Source organism: Terrapene carolina, unplaced genomic scaffold (assembly GCF_002925995.2).
Source record: "Terrapene carolina triunguis isolate 2854851 unplaced genomic scaffold, T_m_triunguis-2.0 Scaffold131, whole genome shotgun sequence".
In the NCBI taxonomy this organism is placed as follows: Eukaryota; Metazoa; Chordata; order Testudines; family Emydidae; genus Terrapene; species Terrapene triunguis.
In genome coordinates, this window is record NW_020664482.1 from 18,901,268 (window position 1) to 18,922,213 (window position 20,946).

Sequence of the window (20,946 nt, forward strand, 5' to 3'; positions counted from 1 at the left end):
TGATTTGCTGGGAAAAGAGGTTAGTTTATTTATTACAAGCTTCTGTACGTCACCCTCCACTGTAGTACTAGGCACTATGCATTTTAAAACCTACACTGGTGAGTCTCAGACTCAGGCTCGCGCTACAGCGCTAAAACCAGCTGGGTAGAGGTTTGAGCTCGGGTTCTGAAGCCTAGGGAAGCCTTCAGAACCCAAGCTCCAGCCCGAGATGCAACCCAGGCTCTGAGAATGGCTGCTGTGGGTTTTTAAAACCCTAGACATACCCTACGTGACGTTAGACCGAGACAAAATATTTCCCATTCTCCCAAGTCACCTGGCTTTAAATGGTTAGAGACCATGAGGACAGCGACAGCAGATAACACACAGGGGAACCAGAAAGCTTTTATAGAAAAGGCTGAATTAGTTAAAATTATTCTGAGTTTATGTTTCTAAAACCACAAGCTGTTTTCTCCCTTTGAAAATTAAATGCTTAACCATTGCCAATCTAGGCTCGAACACCATTCGCTGACAGCCTTGATTCCCAGCCACGGTACTGCTGCAACTTCTTACCAAGAGCCAGATACTACTAAGGAAATACAGACAGCATCTTGCCCTGGAAGGGAAAGGGGAGTCTGAAGGAAGAGCTGCCTGGATTGATAAGGAATGTTAAGTGCAAAGGGGTCACTGGACAGGACATGAATGTCAGCATTCATAGTTTCACACTGGCACTTGAATAAAATGTTTTTAGAATACAACGTGAGAAATAGCCCCAGGATTATATCCTGGGATAGAGTTTTGGCTTGTCACTATCTTTCTGTTTCCTTAATGATTAACAGGCTGAAAGTTAGATATTGCAGTAATCAACCGAACCTCACCTTTCTACACCCCCAGCATTCTGCTGGCAACACTAGACAGTTGAGAATACCTGGAGTATCATGTCATGCTCTGTAAGCGGATCAGCCATAACAAGTGAATCACAAAGGAAAACAGACCAGTACAAAAGAATTTATTTAAACAGACATTTTTAATGTTTTACCTCTCAAATCCCTGTTGAAATCATGAAGCCTACGAATTTCTCCTTCAAGCTTATTTCTCATAGCCTTTTCCAGGGCATCCCGCTTAGAGGAGGACTTCTCCAGGTTTTTATATGCTTCCGAAACTTGCTGAATTTCTGTTTCCAGCTGCAGAGCAAATTAAAGCATCCATTTCCTTTAGCATTAACAATGCCTGGCACTTAGGTAGCATCTTTCTTCTGAGGTTCTCAAAGCGCTTTATTGAACAAAGATTTATTAAGCCTCAAGTGAGGGAAAGCATGATTACAGCCATGGTACAGGTGGGTAAAACTGTGACACAAAGCGGTTGTGACGTACCACAGGTCACACAGGGAGTCAGCAGCACAGCTGGACATAAAGAGCTGGAGTCCTGTCTTCCAGGCCCTTGCTCTTGATTACAACAGTCAGTGCGTGGAAACAGTTACTTGAAAAGACAGAAACGCCCTTTTGCAGGTGTTGATGCTGGGGCCTGGGAGCAGGGGCACAACTACCCACCATGAGGTTGGTCCAAAAGCAATTTCATAGAAGGACTTTGATGCAGATGGAAAAAAAATAAAGCCAAAGAACAAGCAAAGCAGATAAATAAAAATTATATTTTAAAATATTAATACCAAACTGTAAATTACTGATGTGCTTTGCAGATTTGTATTTATTTACGGGATAACAATCCACCGCGGGTACTAAACCCTTCTATTGTGTATGTTCTACTTACAAATCTTCAATCTAATTAATAAATAACAATAATACCCAACTCATAGATAGTGTTTTCATCAATAGATCTCCAAGAGATTTACAATGGAGGTCAGTATCATTATCCTCATTTTACAGATGGGGAAATGGAGGCACAGAGCAGTGATGTGACTTGCCCAAGGTCCCCCAGCAAGCCAGTGGCAGAGCAGAGAACACAGCCCAGGTCTCCTGAATCTTAGTCTAGTATCCTATCCACTAAGGGCATGTCTACAGTGGCACTTTGTCGGCAAAACTTTTGTTGTTCAGGGGTGTTAAAAAAAGCACACCCCGGACGACAAAAATTTTACTGACGAAAAGCGTCGGTACGTACAGCACTTTGTCGGCAGGAGCGCTCTCCTGCCGACAAAGCCGCTGCCACTCCTCGGGGGTGGAAGTTTTTTGTTGACAGGAGAGCTCTCTCCTGCCGACAAACAGCAGCTACACTGTGGCTTTTAGCGGCACAGCCGTGCCGCTAAAACAGGGGTGGGCAAACTACGGCCCGCGGGCCACATCCGCCCACAAGCCGTTTTAAGCCAGCCCACTCTGGCGCTCCAGCCGGGGTGCTGGGTCGGGGGCCGGACCATGAGGCTCGGCCCCTCTCCGGTGCTCTGGCTGGGGTGCTTGGTCTGAGGTGCTTAGTCTGGGGTGGCCCTGTTCCGGCTGGGGCACTGGGTCCGGGACCGCACCACGCGATTCGGCCCCGCTCCGGCCGGGGTGCAGGGTTGGGGGCCGCACCACGCAGCTCCTGGAAGCCTTGGCATGGCCCTTCTCTGGCTCCTATGTGCTCCAATGGGAGCTGCAGGGGCGGTGCCTGCGGATGAGGCAGCATGCAGAGCCACCTGGCTGCGCCTTTGGGTAGGAGCCAGAGAAGGGACATGCCACTGCTTCCGGGAGCCACTTCAGGTAAGCACCGCTCGGAACCTGCACCCCTGAGCCTCTCCCCACGTCCCAACCCTCTGCCCCTGCCCCAGCCCTGATCCCCCTCCCGCTCTCCACACACCTCGATCCCAGCCCCACCCCAGAGCCTGCACCCCCAGCCGGAACCTGCACCCCTTCCCGCATCCCTGCCGCAGCCCTGATCCCCCTGCCACCCTCCGAACCCCTCAGTCCCAGCCCAGAGCAGCCTCCTACACCCCAAACTCCTCATCCCTAGCCCCACCCCAGAGCCCGCACCCCCTCCCACACCCCAACCCTAATTTTGTGAGCATTCATGGCCCGCCATACCATTTCTATTCCCAGATGTGGCCTTCGGGCCAAAAAGTTTGCCCACCCTGCGCTAAAAGTTGCGTAGTGTAGCCACAGCCTAAGAGACACAGCTCTGAAAAGAAACCAGACTATTTGGTCAGTCGTCATTTAACTTCAATTTACAGAGTCTTGAAGCCACAGTCATTTAAACAGTAAAATATAGCTTTCCCCATCCCCTCTCACTGTACAGCCTCTTGGTTTGACGTCTAAGCAGGAAACTGCTCACCAGAGACAGAAGCCAATTCATTTCTAGTTCTCCAAAGCAGGCAGGACATGTTAATCTCACTTTGGCATTAACAATCCACCAAACAGCAGACCTCACCAGACCTCCTTGGGCAAGAAGTTGCTTGGAGGGGTGAGGGAGGGGAGGAAAGAGAATTCCTTTATCCCTTGTTATCAGGAAGCTGTCAAACACTTCACTGAAACACTTCCCTCACTGGAACCTTCCTAAAACCAAACAAACCAACCTGGGCAGAAGTCATGCTGGGAATAAGCAGCCGTGGGAAGAAACAGCAAACACAGGAACTCAGACATGGTACGAGAAACAAGAACAACTAGGTAAAAGTTACAACAGCCAGGCACTTCAAGGGCCTTGCAGGCTGTTCAGGGGCCAAAGTGCAGTTCAAGGCCCAAAAAGAGATTTGCAGAGTCCTGAACTGCAGCCAGTGCTCATCTTCTCTCTACATCTGCAGGGGAAAGGGAGAGCTGACTGACCAGCTGCAGGTTCTAATTGCTGGTGAATTCAGTAACCAACAAGCAATTTATTTTTGTTTATCTATCAGGCGAGCACAACTACAAACACACACTCCTTTTAAGAATTATAAAAGCCATACGTGGCAGTGTGATGGCGAGGGCTGTCTCTCTTACTTTGCCAATCCCTGCTGTATAAAGCAAGCAACAGTGAGGCTACTAGAATTCCACGTGACTTGTGTTATGTTAGGGATTTAAGTGGATTTATAGTGCCAGAGAGAAGAGCTGGCTTGACAGCCCTGTAGGTCCAAACTTCTTTATTTACCCACAGATCAGGGTATACACAGCATGGGTAGCAGCTGTGCAAGCTTCTCTCACAATGCCATCAGGCAGTTTTGGAGGGACCATTTCCGGGGACAAAAAGGTAGTTCAGTCCCCATGACTGACTTAGTCTCTGGCCTATGTAATCTCAAGTATTTCTGGAGAACCCACCATCATAATACCTAAGCCTTCTCCAGACTTAACAGGAAGATCATACCAGCTGCAGCCTCAATGTTATTAGCACTGGCTTTAAGTAACTGAGCTAACCAGTCAAGCAACCCGCCTCTCTGAGATTGGCACCCTTATTGGGAATACAGGCACAATCATCTGCTAGGTGCAGAAATAAGGCCACCAACTCATCACACATAGATCAACAAAACGCCAGCAGATGATAAAGCTTAGGCACTACCAACATGGGCAGGTTCCAAACTGGGATAGAGATGAAAGGCTACAGAACAGATAACCAATCCCCTAAACCATGAGCAGCGGGTATAATAGGCCAGGAGAGGCTCTGCCTGCCCTGGCGCTACCGCTGGACCTCCAGTTGCCGGTTTTGGCAGTTTCCACGTCCACAGGAGGACTTTTTATTATGTGCTATGCAGGTTCCGGGGTGGCTGAGGAGGCCCCGGCACCTGCATGGTGCATATGAAGCTGAGAGGCAGCTCCAACCCACCCGCCGCTGCCTGGCTGCTCTTCTCCTCCCCAGTGGCCTCCCCACTGCCAGTGACAGTCTTCCCTCCCCAGGATCTGGACGCCTTTCTGTCCTCAGACAGGTACATTGGCCTCTGTGCACCATGCCCCCTTAATGTGGGGAGATGAAGCTGCCCCTGCCCAGAGGACATGGAGCCCCCAAGGGGCAGGTTCCAGGGCAGGGGGGCTGCAGTGCAATGGGATTGGCGCCTCGCTAGGACCCGTGAGGAGCTGGCTGGGAAGAATGGCTGGACTCCCTGCCTCCCGGCAGCAGCAGCAGGAAGTGATTGTGAATTGCACTCCCACCCTGCTGTGTGCAGTGACTCGGGATCACAGGCTCCTTGCCAGGTCCCTGAGCCCTGGCTGCAGCTGGGAGCGGTGAATCTTGAGCAGTAACATTCCTGCTGCTCCCCAGTGCAGAGACCTCAGCCTAGCTAGGGCACCCGTTCCTTGGACCTAGCCCCTGCCCCCAGGGAGGGCACCACTTGGATGGACGGTAAAAGAGACCCCCACCCCGTGCCTCCCGGTTCTACCCTGGCTGCAGGGGGAGGGTTTGGCCCCAGGCTGCTCCCAGCTGGGCTTGCTGCAATTCCCTCCCCTGTGGCCCGGAAAGCTGCCTCCAGGCCAGCTCCCATTCTCTGCAGGGTGTGTGAAGCCAGCCTGTGGTGTGCTGAGGGCTGGGACAGTGACGCGTGGGGGAACAGAGACGGGAGAGAGTGCAGCTGCAAGGGAGCGCTGTGCTCCTTCTGCGCACACATGGGGTTACTTGCATGCCCCTCGCCTCAGCTATACCTGCAGACGTGCACGCCACTCCTCTGCACCATCAGTGCAGTCTTGTACATGCCTGCCTGCCTCCCTACCATCTGAGTGTTACTCATTACTTGCTACGAGATCAGAGCACTAACGGCTTGGACAGCGCAGTGCAGTATTTGTGCACAATTACCCTTCCTGTGCCATTTAAAGCAAGAAACCGATAATGGTCCTTTCTCACAGTTTTACCGCCCCGCCCAACACCCCCCATGTCTATTAGGAGAGTGGCTTTATTGGGTTAGGGGAAGGAGGAGACTCTAACTGAAGAGATTACTCCTAGGTATCAGAGTTTTCCTGAGGAGCCTTTAATTTCCTCCACCAAACCCCCTTGCTCTGAATCTAAAGGAAAAGTTGCTGCTGCTTTTCAAAGTGGTATTCTTGAGCCTTCTCCGTTTATGGGGCTTATATTGCACTCTGTGTGCTCTGAAGCAGGGCAGCCCAGTGTACCTCTTGCAGGGGCAATCCACATAACAGCTGTTCAAGGGTGTGGGCAAGAGGGAATTGAAGGGGAAACAGGGATGTGTGAAGGGGCAGGAGGCGGGTGAAGGGAGATGCAGGGAGCAGGATGGAATGGGGGGTGGGGGCAATGGGTACACTGCATGGAGGATGGGGCAATACAGGGGAATCAGGGGGAGAATTGTGGAGCTCTGGTAGGAGGAGGGATGTGGGGGGAAGGTGAGCAGAGGTGGGAGGGGAAGGAGAGGAGGGACCAGCAAGTGGGGAGGAGGCAGGGCCTGGGACAGAGCGGGAGTGGAGCGTGGGCGGGACCATAGGTGGAAGAGGTGGGAGGGACGCGCTAGCCTCCCCAAGGGGAAGCGTCATGTGCCGCCCAGGTCCTGAACCATCCAGCTCACATTTGTTTTGTTGTCATTTTAACTACAGAGAATATTAGACAAGGGAGAAGGTCAGTTCCATGCAACACCCACCTTCTGTAACCTTGCCACTTTCTCATAGCACCCATCCAACTCCTGCCGTAAGGATCGGTTCTCCTCCGACAGGATCTCCACCATCTGCTGGGCCCTGGAAACAATGGCAAAAGGATCTACTTGCATCTGCTGATAAGGAGAAGGTATCTGCTGAGCTCTTGGCATTAATGTGTAGGAATCTCCTTGCTGCTGTTGCTGCTGGCCTAGACCGGGCTGGCATAGTCGGTAGAAATCTCCCTGATGGACCTGGTTTGACAGGAACAGCTGCTGGGTCCGTGGTAGAAAGCATGGGTCTCCCTGATTTGGAGTCAGGGGTTGCTGATGCTGAGAAGGAGACAATCTGGATGGTGGTGGAGACTGCAGTAAGGTCAAAGATCCCAAGGACGTTAAGGAGGAAGTTGGGCTGTGATGGTGAGGGGGTCTCTGCTGTAACTGCAGGTGTAGATCAGGGTTTTGCCTGTAAAACAATAAGAGCAAATTCAGCTGAAGTTCTGCAGAGCATCACACATCAACCAAATCGTATGGCAGGTGCCGAATACAAGTACATGTAACAGCTGCTACTGGCAGGATGGATGTTCCATGCATAAGACTTTAATGCAAATATGTTAAGTATGAAAAAACATATAAAGAAGCGCTTCAAAACCACTAACCAGCTGTGTGGAAAAAAATCCCAAACATAACGACTGTCCTAAGCTCATGAGTACGTTTGTACAGAGATGGCATAAGAAACTACCTTGAAATCCACTCTGTCAACCACTCCAGAATAGCACTATTGTAATTCAGAATACACTGGCAATATAGTTATTAAAAATCAAATCGGCACTGTTGAAAGAGGAGAACTATTTTATGTGTTTACACTTTTCCTCACTTTACATGGATAAAATATTAAACAAAGGACAGTTGAGCCAGTCCTGTACTGAATTGCATAGGCTCCGTTGCAAAGGTCCTGCCAACAATGAATATCCTGCTGCAATTCAGGATACAGATTTAAAAGGAACAGGCTACGGTCTTATTTATTACTGTGCCAGCTGCTGCTGGCTCAAGTACACTGAAATACCCACTAATGAGCCACAGCACTGCCAGCGGAGAGAGTTAAAAGGAGGTGATAGCCAGCCTGACAGTTGGGATCAGAATTTGGGTCCAGAACCTTCCTCAGTCCCAGCTCAACAGGTATTTTACAGATCATGTCTGTACCCGATATGCAGAGGGTGAGAGTCTGTCACAGATCTGCCTAAACAACTTTAACTCAAGCTGTAGCAGCTCATGCATGCAGCTCTGGAGGTCCCCAGCTCACATCCTGGTGTGTTGGTCAAGATGGCGGTTGTCACTTGAGCACTTCATATATCTAATAGACTGCTGCTCAGCCTTAGGGAAAGGAGTGTCAGAGCTCTTCCCTCCAGAGACTCCCTCTGGTTGATGTGTGGAACAGCACTGTCAGCCTGCATGGGGAGCCACGGCCAGCCCTGGAGGAAAAAAACTCTCATACTGTTGTGGGAAGGAGCAAAAGATGAGGAAACATGAGGATCTCTCTCTCCCCATCCCACCATACACTTTCCACGCACATATGCCCACCTCCTTTAAAAAAAGTTCAATTTGGTGAAGTTCTGAGGACACTTTTTATTTAACAGCCTAGTTCTCTAAACAGTGTCCAATCCCTTCCTAAAAGTTATCCTGGTACAGGAAAAGTTTGGTATTTCCCATTCTGTAAAACATTCCTGTTCTTCTGCTGTAACTTCTTAACCCTTTGGCTGCTGCTCAAACTTACAGGTGGAATGCACTCGCAACCCTGCATCAGGTATGGCCAGGAGGAATGACACCTATTGTGCTGCTCTGCACTACTGAACATACCAAGTACATCCGGTGGAATACACCTACTGGGCTGCTCTGCCGAACGCACCAGGGACGTTAGGTGGAACACACCTGCTGCACTGCAGAATTCCCCAGGTACATCCTTCCATTCCATCCAGCAAAACATTAATTAATGATTTCAAGTGCTTAAGTGGATTAGTAGCTAAAGGGTTACATGAAATATTTGTCAGAGGATGTTTGAGCACTTAGAATCGTCTTCCTGTACTGTACAAAAGCTCATGCATCATTTTTTCATACACATCCAAAGAGGAAACATCTGCGTTAATCACATCTTGTTAGCAAGATATTTTAGAGGTCATATATTCTGAGCTTCTGCATGGGATATACTACCTCGGGTTACATGTCCTATGCCTTATTTAACATAAATGCCTGCCACTGTATCCAACATGTGGTTGTTACTTTTAACTGGCCTTCTTCTGGTCAAAGCCACCCCTGTTTACATGGACCAAGTTACATCTGTTGTCTCTCATTACTAGGAACATAGGGTAGAAATCCCCACTCTGGCTCTCACGTTCCCTAGCAGGCTAACAAACGCAGCCAGAGAGGTAACTCACTGTCACTTCAGAAAAACTAAGTACTGGTCTGGTTATTGTCCATATCATTACTACCCTCTAATGACTGTGGTACTTACTGATTGCTAGCAACATTATTTCAATGAATGCATTTCCCTAGGAAAGATCAGATGCAGCATGTGGTTTTCAGGGATTGGGGGAAGAAAGAGAAGATGTGCAATTAATTTCCTCAGCAATGTTCAGCTCAGAAGTAACATCTGGTTATTTCTCTACTGGGAGGTCACTGCTTTAAATTTTTCTTTTAACCCAATAGTGGAGACTGAGGCAAAAAGGTCAAGAGACTTGCTCAAGGTCAATGCTTCAACCAGGAGAGGAATCTGAGTCTTCCTGACACCCAACCCTTTCCTCTAACCATAAAACCTAAAAGAGAACCTGCCCCTAACATTCCACCTTAAATGGCCACAAATGTCTCACAGAAACCTCTGAAAAAATATCCCAATTAGAAAAAATTCTGCAGATGAAGCTAATCTTGAGCTATTTTATTAAATCATCAAGGAAAGTTACATGAAAAGTTAGACTTTTGCTTCTTCAGAATTCACTGGCTCCTGGAGTTTATTCCCAAATGACATCATAATCCTCTGTGTGATGTCAATCATTTCCATAATAACCTGACCATGATGTCAAACACAGCACTATGTTGACCGACAGTGGTCCCATCCGTTTCTGCATGAATTTACATTTTAAATAAATAAGTTTCCAACCCTTATGTTTCCAAGAAAACCTTCCAGACATGAACTGATGTACCCTCTGTCCGAGTATGCAGCAGACAGCCTGAAGCAATAACCAACACAGGTCAAATGCCTCCATTAATCTAAATGGTTTGTTAACAAACACTGTAAGCCTAAGAAGGATCATTTAAATGTCAACATTATTTACTACTTCAATACAGATCATTTTAGTGGAAGTATTTTGTTACTCTGCAATGGTGAGTAAAGTTTGGGAAGAGTATTACTCTTGTGACAGTGTACCCCATAAGGCTTTATGGGGAGGGGGTGCTTATAAATGTATGTATGACATAACTGGAATATGTTTTGTGCTGCCTGTGCCATGTAATATATCTCCGTAAAGGTTATGGTCTACTATATCTATTCATCCTACTTGTACATATATATCATTTTCTACTTGAGGTTAAGAATATGGGCTGTATGCTTGCTTGGTTTCTAAGTAAGCTTTGGGAGGCATTTGGTCAGCTTCTTTAGGAAAAAGAACAGGAGTACTTGTGGCACCTTAGAGACTAACAAATTTATTAGAGCATAAGCTTTCGTGGGCTACAGCCCACTTCTTCGGATGCATATAGGATGGAACATATATTGAGGAGATATATATACACACACATACAGAGAGCATGAACGGGTGGGAGTTGTCTTACCAACTCTGAGAGGCCAATTAAGTAAGTGAAAAAAAACTTTTGAAGTGATAATCAAGATAGCCCAGTACAGACAGTTTGATAAGAAGTGTGAGAATACTTAAAAGGGGAGATAGATTCAATGTTTGTAATGGCTCAGCCATTCCCAGTCCTTATTCAATCCTAAATTGATCGTATCTAGTTTGCATATCAATTCCAGCTCAGCAGTCTCTCGTTGGAGTCTGTTTTTGAAGTTTTTCTGTTGTAAGATAGCCACCCGCAGGTCTGTCATTGAATGACCAGACAGGTTAAAGTGTTCTCCCACTGATTTTTGAGTATTAGGATTCCTGATGTCAGATTTGTGTCAATTAATTCTTTTGCGTAGAGATTGTCCAGGTTAGCTGTGACATTATCGGGGATACTGTTCCTGATAGCTTGTAGTCCATCTTTGTGTGTATTCCACTACAAGCTATCAGGAACAGTATCCCCGATAATGTCACAGCTAACCTGGTGGCTGAACTTTGGGACTTTGTCCTCACCCACAACTATTTCACATTTGGGGACAATATATACCTTCAAGTCAGCGGCACTGCTATGGGTACCCGCATGGCCCCACAGTATGCCAACATTTTTATGGCTGACTTAGAACAACGCTTTCTTAGCTCTCGTCCCCTAATGCCCCTACTCTACTTGCGCTATATTGATGACATCTTCATCATCTGGACCCATGGAAAAGAAGTCCTTGAGGAATTCCACCATGATTTCAATAATTTCCATCCCACCATCAACCTCAGCCTAGATCAATCCACACAAGCGGTCCATTTCCTGGACACTACTGTGCTAATAAGCGACGGTCACATAAATACCACCCTATACCGGAAACCTACTGACCGCTACACTTACCTACATGCCTCCAGCTTCCATCCAGGACACACCACACGATCCATTGTCTACAGCCAAGCTCTAAGATATAACTGCATTTGCTCCAATCCCTCAGACAGAGACAAGCACCTACAAGATCTCTATCAAGCATTCTTAAAACTACAATACCCACCTGCTGAAGTGAAAAAACAGATTGACAGAGCCAGACGAGTACCCAGAAGTCACCTCCTACAAGACAGGCCCAACAAAGAAAATAACAGAACACCACTAGCTGTCACCTTCAGCCCCCAACTAAAACCTCTCCAGCGCATCATCAAAGATCTACAACCTATCCTGAAAGATGATCCCTCACTCTCACAGATCTTGGGAGACAGACCTGTCCTCGCTTACAGACAACCGCCCAACCTAAAGCAAATACTCACACATCGCTGAACAAAAACACTGACCCAGGAACCTATCCTTGTAACAAAGCCCGATGCCAACTCTGTCCACATATCTATTCAAGTGACATCATCATAGGACCTAATCACATCAGCCATACCATCAGGGGCTTGTTCACCTGCACATCTACCAATGTGATATATGCCATCATGTGCCAGCAATGCCCCTCTGCCATGTACATTGGCCAAACCAGACAGTCTCTACGCAAAAGAATTAATGGACATAAATCTGACATCAGGAATCATAATACTCAAAAACCAGTGGGAGAACACTTTAACCTGTCTGGTCATTCAATGACAGACCTGCGGGTGGCTATCTTACAACAGAAAAACTTCAAAAACAGACTCCAACGAGAGACTGCTGAGCTGGAATTGATATGCAAACTAGATACGATCAATTTAGGATTGAATAAGGACTGGGAATGGCTGAGCCATTACAAACACTGAATCTATCTCCCCTTGTAAGTATTCTCACACTTCTTATCAAACTGTCTGTGCTGGGCTATCTTGATTATCACTTCAAAAGTTTTTTTTCCACTTACTTAATTGGCCTCTCAGAGTTGGTAAGACAACTCCCACCTGTTCATGCTCTCTGTATGTGTGTGTATATATATATATATCTCCTCAATATATGTTCCATCCTATATGCATCTGAAGAAGTGGGCTGTAGCCCACGAAAGCTTATGCTCTAATAAATTTGTTAGTCTCTAAGGTGCCACAAGTACTCCTGTTCTTTTTGCGGATACAGACTAACACGGCTGCTACTCTGAAACCTTTCTTTAGGAAGGAATTCGCCAGGTTAAGTACCTGATCAGGAAACACTTGGAGAACAATGCATCTTGGAATGCTCCAATCCACATAAGAAGTCTTCCTGGAGACATGCAAGATACCATGTGGACAATGGCTTCGGCCTGTAAAGACTGAGTCATGCAGGGACATGTGACTTGCCCAGGTGACTCCAGAACTCCATCTTGGAGCTGGACTTTGCATAGGAGGGAGGAGGGGGGTCTCCACCCACAAGAGAGAGTCTATTTAAACCCATGTGAGACCCCTCCATTTTGTCTTCAGCTGGCTAAGGAAGGAGCCTCTCCACCCCCCCCCAGGATACTTGAAGGGAACTGGAACAAGCGACAGTAACTATAGGGGGTGTGAGTGATTGCTGGACCCAGGCTAAAAGGAGATTAGCCTGTAAAAGGGAGCATTCTGGAACTGGTGAGGAACTTATCTGTATTTAGTTTGATTAGACATAGATTTGCGCGTTTTATTTTATTTTACTTGGTGACTTACTTTGTTCTGTCTGTTACTACTTGGAACCACTTGAATACTACTGTCTGGATTTAATAAATTCACTTTTTATTTAGTAACTTACTCAGAGTATGTATTAATACCTGGGGGAGCAAACAACTGTGCATATCTCTCTATCAGTGTTATAGAGGGCGAACAATTTATGAGTTTACTCTGCATAAGCTTTATGCAGGGTAAAACGGATTTATTTGGGTTTAGACCCCATTGGGAGTTGGGCATCTGAGTGCCAAAGACAAGCACACTTCTGTGAGCTGTTTTCAGGTAAACTTGCAGCTCTGGGACAAGTGATTCAGACCCTGGGTCTGTGTTGGAGCAGACGGGAGTGTCTGGCTCAGCAAGACAGGGTGCTGGAGTCCTGAGCTGGCAGGGAAAATAGGAGCAGGGGTAGTCTTTGCACATCGGGTGGCAGCTCCCAAGGGGGTTTCTGTGATCCAACCCGTCACAACTCTCTCTACCTCTTCACTTGATTGCAGGTGAAGAAAAAGCAGAAGGAGCAGGTAAGTATTGAAGGGAGATACTATTTTTGTGCATGTGTTCCTGATAACAGTAATAATTAAAAAAAAAAACTACTGGAAAAAAAAGTAGATATAGAAAATCGCAGCTGGGCTATTGCTAAACAGAATACATTTCCAATATTGCCAACAGGCCCAGGGTCTTAGAGCTCACCTACACTGCATCTCACCTTTTAAAATTAGTCAGTTCCAGCACTGACCTGAAAACCAGGACTCCTTAGTGCTGCTACCAGTTCTGACACCAGATACATGTCTGATCTTGGGCAAGCCACAAATTCTAAATTCCTTTACTTTCCCCATTTGTAAAATGGGGGTAATACCATCACCTTTTAAAAACACCCTGAAATCCTCAATTGCAAAGCTCAATATACAAGTTCGAATTGTTATTCAGTGTTGTTAACTCCTGCAATTTTCTCGTGTGGTAGTTGGTGGTTTTCTCAAAGCCCCAGCTCCTGGATTCTTCTGATAATGAGAGAACTACAACTGTCACCTTATTTTAATATAGCATGTTTCTAACCCTCATAGGTAGGGGGAAGAGCTTGAGAACATGACCGCAGTGAACCACAGAGGCTCAGAAACCAGTAGACAAATAAAATGAACCCAAAACGTTTTGTGATTTTTGTTTGTTTGTATTTGACTTCAGGATTTTTAAGCCAATCTCATTATGTTTGAGGCCCAACTCATTATTTTTGAGCACATAGGGCTGGCAAGTTATTAACCAACTCAACAAATACTTCACTCTGTGAAAGACAATGGCTATCCATAACTTGACGTTTTATGCATAACTTAAAAATATATATTTTTTATTTACAGTTCTGCTCACTACGCGCTAGACATTATCCAAACACGCAAGAAAAAGCTCACAATCTATGTATATTATCTATTAAATTTGCGCCAGTGTACAACTGAGCGATAAGCTATACTGGATGGGGGCATCAGAAATTCCAACTGCAGAAGAAATTAGAGCAATAATTTTATCAAGTGTTTCCCAAATTGGGAAAACCAAATCCTAAGGGCCTCTTCACTTTCAAGACTGCATCTTGAGAGAATTCCTGCTTCCTTTCCTCTCCCTGGTGCATCTCTGTGCAGCATACAACATGGAGCGGTGCAGATTACGTACTTTGATTTGTGGTTTTGCCCACTAAAACAGAAAGTAGGTATTTTAGCTGTGAGGGCAGAGACGTTGGAAAATACTACATGGTAATAAGAACAGCAAGCAAAACAATGCAGATTCCTGCATTAGAAGCCCTGAATGTTGCATGCACTGCACACATCCCATATTGCACAAAATCACCAGGTGGAAATAAAAAGACCAGAGAAGGTGCCTGGCTCATTAAAAACTCTCCTTCTCCCCTTCCTCTCCTTCATGCTCAAGCAGTTACACTTCCCCTTTCTCCCACAGCCTCTCCCATCCCAAACTTGGAAACATTAACCACCAAAGTGAGCAGTCTTCACATGATCAAACAGACAGCTGAAATCTAACTGAAGAATTTTCGTTCTGCTTCCTATTCATACCTGATTATCATCTACTTTGACACAGCTCAGGCTGCAGAGGGGAAAACAGTATGCCGAAAAAATACTAATTATGGGCCTAATTCTGCAGCACTCGTTCACAAGTGCAGTCCCACTGCGGGCAACAGAAGTAGTCCCCCATGCAAGAGCTGATGGATCAGGCCCTAAATGGGGCTGGAACTTGAATTATTCATCATGAACACTGAAGTGCAACAGGCAGATACTAGGGAGAGAATCAGGCCTGTGAAGCTTCACATTTATCTTGCTCATATTAAATTATTTTTAAAATTTCTAAAAGTGCCAAGTAATAACATGGATGTGTCATCCTGAATCCCTGGCTGGCCTGATATTTCCATGAATCCAATATCATTATGAACATATATATGTTCCCAAACTACCACCACCCAGAAGCAGGTGAGGCAGAGCAGACAGTTTGCATTTGGTGGGTTAAACTTACCACACCAACCATTCTTTTCCCAGACTCAAAAGAGTGAATCATGAGAATGCTGTGAATTCCCTAGTGTTTATCTTGCTCAACCAGTTTTCATTTAACTGGGTTGTTAGGTCACCCTCAAATTCCACTGAACAATGAGGGGGGAAAACCCTCAGAAATGGGTGTGGTTTCAACAGCAGAAAGAAAGGTCTTTATTTCCTTTATGTGCAGTTAAAAAAAATTATTTATCAGGATTCATTTGGGTTTTCAAATATAAACAGCCCCAGTGCATGGACAAGAGAGAATTTTGAAGATTTTTAGCATTCCAGACGAGGCTGCAAAGCCATTCATTGTCCTTCCCTGACTCTCAGAAAGTGTCCCCCTTTTAAAAGTTGTGTACTTTTAAAATGCTCAGTCCATTACCCAGCTGCACCTTTAGCAGCACAGAAGGTTTATTGTTTTAATGACAGTATGTTTAAGGAGGGAGGGGGGATGGGTTTTGCTATGCTGCTCTGTAATTTATGGATTAGGAGTTAACATTTTAGTCTTCTAATTGTTCCACCATTTCAGCAGTTGCTTCCAAAGGAAACCTCTGCCCTGTGCATCTATGCAGGTTAAAAAATAACCTTGGTGGATTCACAGTGCTTTGAAGACAAATTTAAGTTGCTTCCCAATACCTGAAAACTTGCCAGCTGAATCTCCTTCTCTCTGAATCCATTCTAGTGGCCAGGATCCAGCCAATACAGACAAATAGGCTGTTGGTGTGGTTTCAAATGCCTCTCTTTGTACACAGAAAATAGGCTAAGTCTCTGATACAAACAATATTCCCAGTGAGGGATAATCGTTAAGGGTCTCTTGCCCTTTTCAGCTTGCATTGCAATTTGTGGCCTTGCCTATGGATTTTGTGAACCATTTGCAACCAACTTCTGCAGTCATTAGTCACATTGGAAAAAAAAAAAACAAAAAAAAAACCCTCCTCCTTTCCTGGCTTATTTATTATTTATGTAGACAGATCAAAGGGCCTTCTCACCAGGCCCCTTTGCTGCAGAAAGCATTCTGGATCATAAACAATGGCGAATGAAGTCTGAAAATAGCTTCCAATAGGGCTGGAAAGGATCCACATAGATTCAGATTCTCCAGAGCTCTGAATCTATTCCAAAAACATTGGCTCTCCTCTTCCTCCCACCCCACTCTTTAGACACAAATACACACAGCCTCCCCCGCCTACTTTTGTAATACTTCACTGACCTCATGTTTCTGCTTTAGAGCATTTTCCAGCCACAAAACAAGGCAGAAATTATTACACTGATGCCCACTAGCTTGAAACATTTTAAGTGGGTTTCCACTTGGATTAAGAGAGAAATCTGATCCACCTGGGGCTGGGTCGTAAAGTTAGGTAGGACAAAAGAAAATGTAGGTTAGAGCCAGGTTGCATTCCAGTTTAATAAACTTGATCTGCTTCACCCACCCAGGATTCAGTATTGACCCCAGATCAGATCCAACTCCTGAACTAGAGCAAACTAGAACCGGTCAGGATCTCAATTAATTCAGGGGGAAAATAATGGCTGCTAAACAAACAAGTCTAGGATGGTGCACTTTCCCCTTTCCTAAGTGATCTCATATAAAAACATTTAGGTGTGGTTTATACCCTAATAATCTATTGTCCTGGCAGATCCAGTTAAAGCCTGGCTTAGCCTTGCAGCAAGAGACTGCATGTTTCAACAGTGAATCATGCTACAGCTTTGGCTTTTTAGCAGAGCCGTTGCATGGCTCAGGAACCTGGATAAAACTCAGTATGGATCCATCTATGCTGCAAGGTCAAACTTTATTTTAAACAGCATTAGGCCACTACGGCAAGGAATTTGGCCCCTAACACCTGGGATACAGTCCTACCATACTATAGCCTAACACAACAGAGACGGGATCTTTGTTCAAACACAACCGGCATTCGGAGGCTGAGTTTTGCCCCTTCTTTGCTTCTTACAAAGATAAAAACCACCGAGTTGGGAAGGTGACTAAGCAGTTAAGGGGCTGCTTACCTGATTGATCCATACTCAGGAGGATGCTGATATCTCATCATAGGCCCATCAGATCTACTCTGCTGGCTCATGCGATGATCACCATAGAAATGTCCAGGGTCCTGAGGTTTGCAGTTCATGGGTGGGGTGGACATGTTTTTGTAAGGGTACTCTGGTGGAGGGCCCCGGTGCTCTATCACTTTCATATTCGGCTGGGGAGGCGTGGGCACTGAGTTTTTATAGAAATCATTGGAACCGGAGTTTTTGTACAGGTCATTTGGCTGCTGGGGGGAAAGTGGAGCACTCGTGACAGGTGCGTGGGCCTTGACACCACTGGTGGCCAACGACAGCTGCATCAGCCTCTCACTAAGAGAGCGAACGTGTCCTTGCTTGAGGTCCTTAAGTCCTTCATCCTGATGGACTTTCCCAGGGTTCACTCGCTGAACCGTAGGCCGCCCTTCAGTCCTCATCTTTTGATTGGTTACCCCCGTCACATAAAACGCTGCCCCAACGCTAGCATGCGGCTGGCCCCTGAAATACTGCGACTGGACTTTGGCTTCTTCGTATGTTGGGAGGTCTTCACTGTTCTGAAGTCTTGGAGAGAGCTGCTTCTCCATGATGCTATTGTCCACCTGAATCTCCTGGCCCTGGGGCTCTTGGCGGGCAGCATGAGTCACAAGCTGATGGTCCTGGGTGCTCAGCCCTTCGTTCTGAGACCCTGGACTCCCATTGCTGTTGAAAGGGGGTGCATTTCCTGTGGCTTGTTGATGTAAGGCAAGGAGGTTGCGGTTGTCATTTGGGTTTCCGTATCGGAGCTGCTCCTGCAGCAGACGCTGTAAAACTGTCGTAGCTGTTTGCTCTTCTGAATTCCTCATCTCAAACTGTGGTGCCTTTGGGGTGGAATGCAAAAGCTGCCCTTGACCTAAGGAGAGGAGACATGGTTAGCAACTCTTCACTGCCTCACAGAAGGGACGGTTTAGGAGCAATGGCTTGAAACTGAAGAAAAATATAAGTTAGATATAAAGGATTTTCATAACAATGAGGGTCATTAAGACCGTCAGACACTGGAAGGACCTGCCTAATAAGGTGGCGAAGACTCCATTGACTGCAGGCGGCAGGGCTATGGACGAAATGCCCCAAACAGGAAGGCTGAGCATTGGCAAAAAGGAGACCTATAATTCACAACATGGTGGTAAAAATGACTGAGCCCTGTCTACATTGTACCCATTCCTGCCAATGGTGAATTCTGGTTCCCATTTTTGCCACATAAACAAGGACCAAGAAGAGAATAGGGAACTCAGTACGTAATCTGTTAAATTTAAGAAGAAAACAAGAGATACATCAAATAAGTTATATGCTTAGAGTGAAAAAGGAGAATCCCCATCACTTGGGTCATTTAAAGTAAACTAATGAACACCTGACTAGACGGTTATTTTTTAGAGTAGCTGTAGCTTTGGGGGCAGATTTTTAAAGCCCAGTCTCCCTTTTGCACCCACTACTATATACTGGTTTAAGTGATGTCATTTAGACATCTAACTTCCTGACACACAGGCATAATAAAGTAGTTAGATGTCTAAATGACATCAGTTGCAACCATACAACTACAGGGGGAGGGAGGGCGCTCTGGAGAGGAGGAGGAGTCATCAGATTGAGGCCCACAAAATCCAGACTCTGAGTTCGAGTCTGAGTTTGAAAGGAAAAGCATTGTGAACCTCATTTAAGAAGCTCATAGATTAATGTTGAGTACATAACTAAGGCCTTGTCTACACTAAAGGGAAAAGTCGATCTAAGCTACGCAATTTGAGTCACATGAATAGCGTAACTCAAATCGACGTAGCTTAGATCTACGTACCGTGGGGTCCACACTACGCGACATTGACAGGAGACGCTCTCCCGTCAACTCCCCTTACTCTTCTCGATCAGCTGGAGTACAGGAGTGGAAGGGGGAGCGATCAGCAGTAGATTTAGCAAGTCTTCACTAGACCCACTAAATTGACCGCTGATGGATCGATGTAGACAAGCCCTAAGTAAGGGCTTGATGATCAGTGAGCCAATGTGGTCAGACAGGGGACTAAGCCATTGAATCGCCCATTAGAGTTGCAAGTACTCAGCACTTTTGAAAACCAGGCCCAACACATCCCTTATTGGGCATGCAATGCAAAATGACCTAAAATCCAGGGTCATTTTTGAAAGTGTGAGCAAAAATAGCTTGCCCCAAGTGACAGTCTGTGGCAGAGCCAGGGATAGAATCCAGGTCTCCTGACTCTTCTGAAGTCTTCTTCATTACGTGTCTTAACTACATGTCCATCCAGCCTTCTCTACTCTGTCATGACAGCTTACAGTGTAGATATATCAGGCACAAACTACTGCCTATGATGTACTGTCAGGAGAGAAGGCTCTTCTCCAGAGTCTACTAGAGAAAAAATTAGAACATGCCCTATTCCATAAAGCCTTTTCAACAATCTGGGAATTCAGATACTGACACACGCACTGGAATTTTACTTCTTTGAAATCATATCTACTCTGGCATGTACCTTATTTCCGTCACTTTGACTTCCTCAGTCAGGAGGAGCAGTTCTGATACATGAGGGGACACCTGGCCTTCCGCCTGCAAGTCCAAAATCTCCACTCAGAAATGGTTTTGGTCCCTTCAGTAATTGGGATCACTTGATGCTCTCTTCACTCCCCAAAAAATTCTGAAAAAGAGAGAACATTTTAACCAGCAGTTAGGAGGACAGCAGGAGTTACAAAAGTTGGTCAATATTTCATGCTCCCCAACCCTTCACCTACTCCCCACTTTTCCCAAACCTAAGGATTTCAGTCCCTATGAGATGAACAAATCCTGCTGCACAACATCCAACTCCACGCACTTCTTAATCATTACAGTTTTCTGCCTTGAGAACGACTGTCGCCCTCATGCTCTGTCCTATTTGTGCCTCCAAGAGAAACAGTGATAAAAACTCCCTAATTCTTTAAATCCATTGGTTTCCTTTTTGGTAGGAATGAAAGCTGCACTGCTGAAGATGCCCTGACGGCTGCCTTTCAATGATACTGTATATATACACACATCAATAATAAATATAGTACCTTCCATCAGAAGATCTCAAAGCACTTTACAAACATTAATAAATTAGTCATCATAACATCCCTGTGGGGCAAGTAAGAATTATCCCAATATTTAGATAGGGAAAATGAGGAACAGTTGCCACAGGTCTCGCAGAAGTATATGGCAGAGCCCAGATCTACCTCCCAAATCCTGTTCTTTAGCATCATCCTTTGCCCTTTAGGATGAAAAGCACTACAGCAATTTAAAATAATATTTTAATATCTTTGAAACTAGAGGGAGACAAAAATCAGATCAAACTTCTACATCTATATAAAAATCCCCCTATATATAAACAAATTCTTAGGTGTGTTCTTGACTCTCTCAAATAGATATGTTAAATCGACTACTAAACTAGGTTCTCTGAAGAGGGAGTGAATCATGCAAAGGAAGTGGAACCTACTAATATATACAGCACTTACGTATTTTAAGAACAGACAATTATAACAAAAGAAAATAAAGCAAGCAAAAAAAAAATTAGTCACTGAGGTGTATAATTTAACATGATTTCCT

The 20,946-nt window shown here is 45.6% G+C and overlaps 1 protein-coding gene across 1 annotated transcript in view; it reads right to left on the reverse strand.

Annotated features, from left to right (window-relative positions):
• Nucleotides 1–20,946, reverse strand: part of AMOT (angiomotin) — a 61,774-nt gene that overhangs the window by 26,156 nt on the left and 14,672 nt on the right. Inside the window, exons 2-5 of the mRNA XM_026653080.2 lie at nt 19,865–20,026; nt 17,352–18,252; nt 6,443–6,899; nt 1,016–1,160 (exon numbers count right to left, since the gene is read on the reverse strand). Coding sequence (XP_026508865.1) covers nt 1,016–1,160; nt 6,443–6,899; nt 17,352–18,205 — 1,456 coding nt within the window. The 5' untranslated portion in view covers nt 18,206–18,252; nt 19,865–20,026. The remainder of the gene's footprint in view (nt 1–1,015; nt 1,161–6,442; nt 6,900–17,351; nt 18,253–19,864; nt 20,027–20,946) is intronic.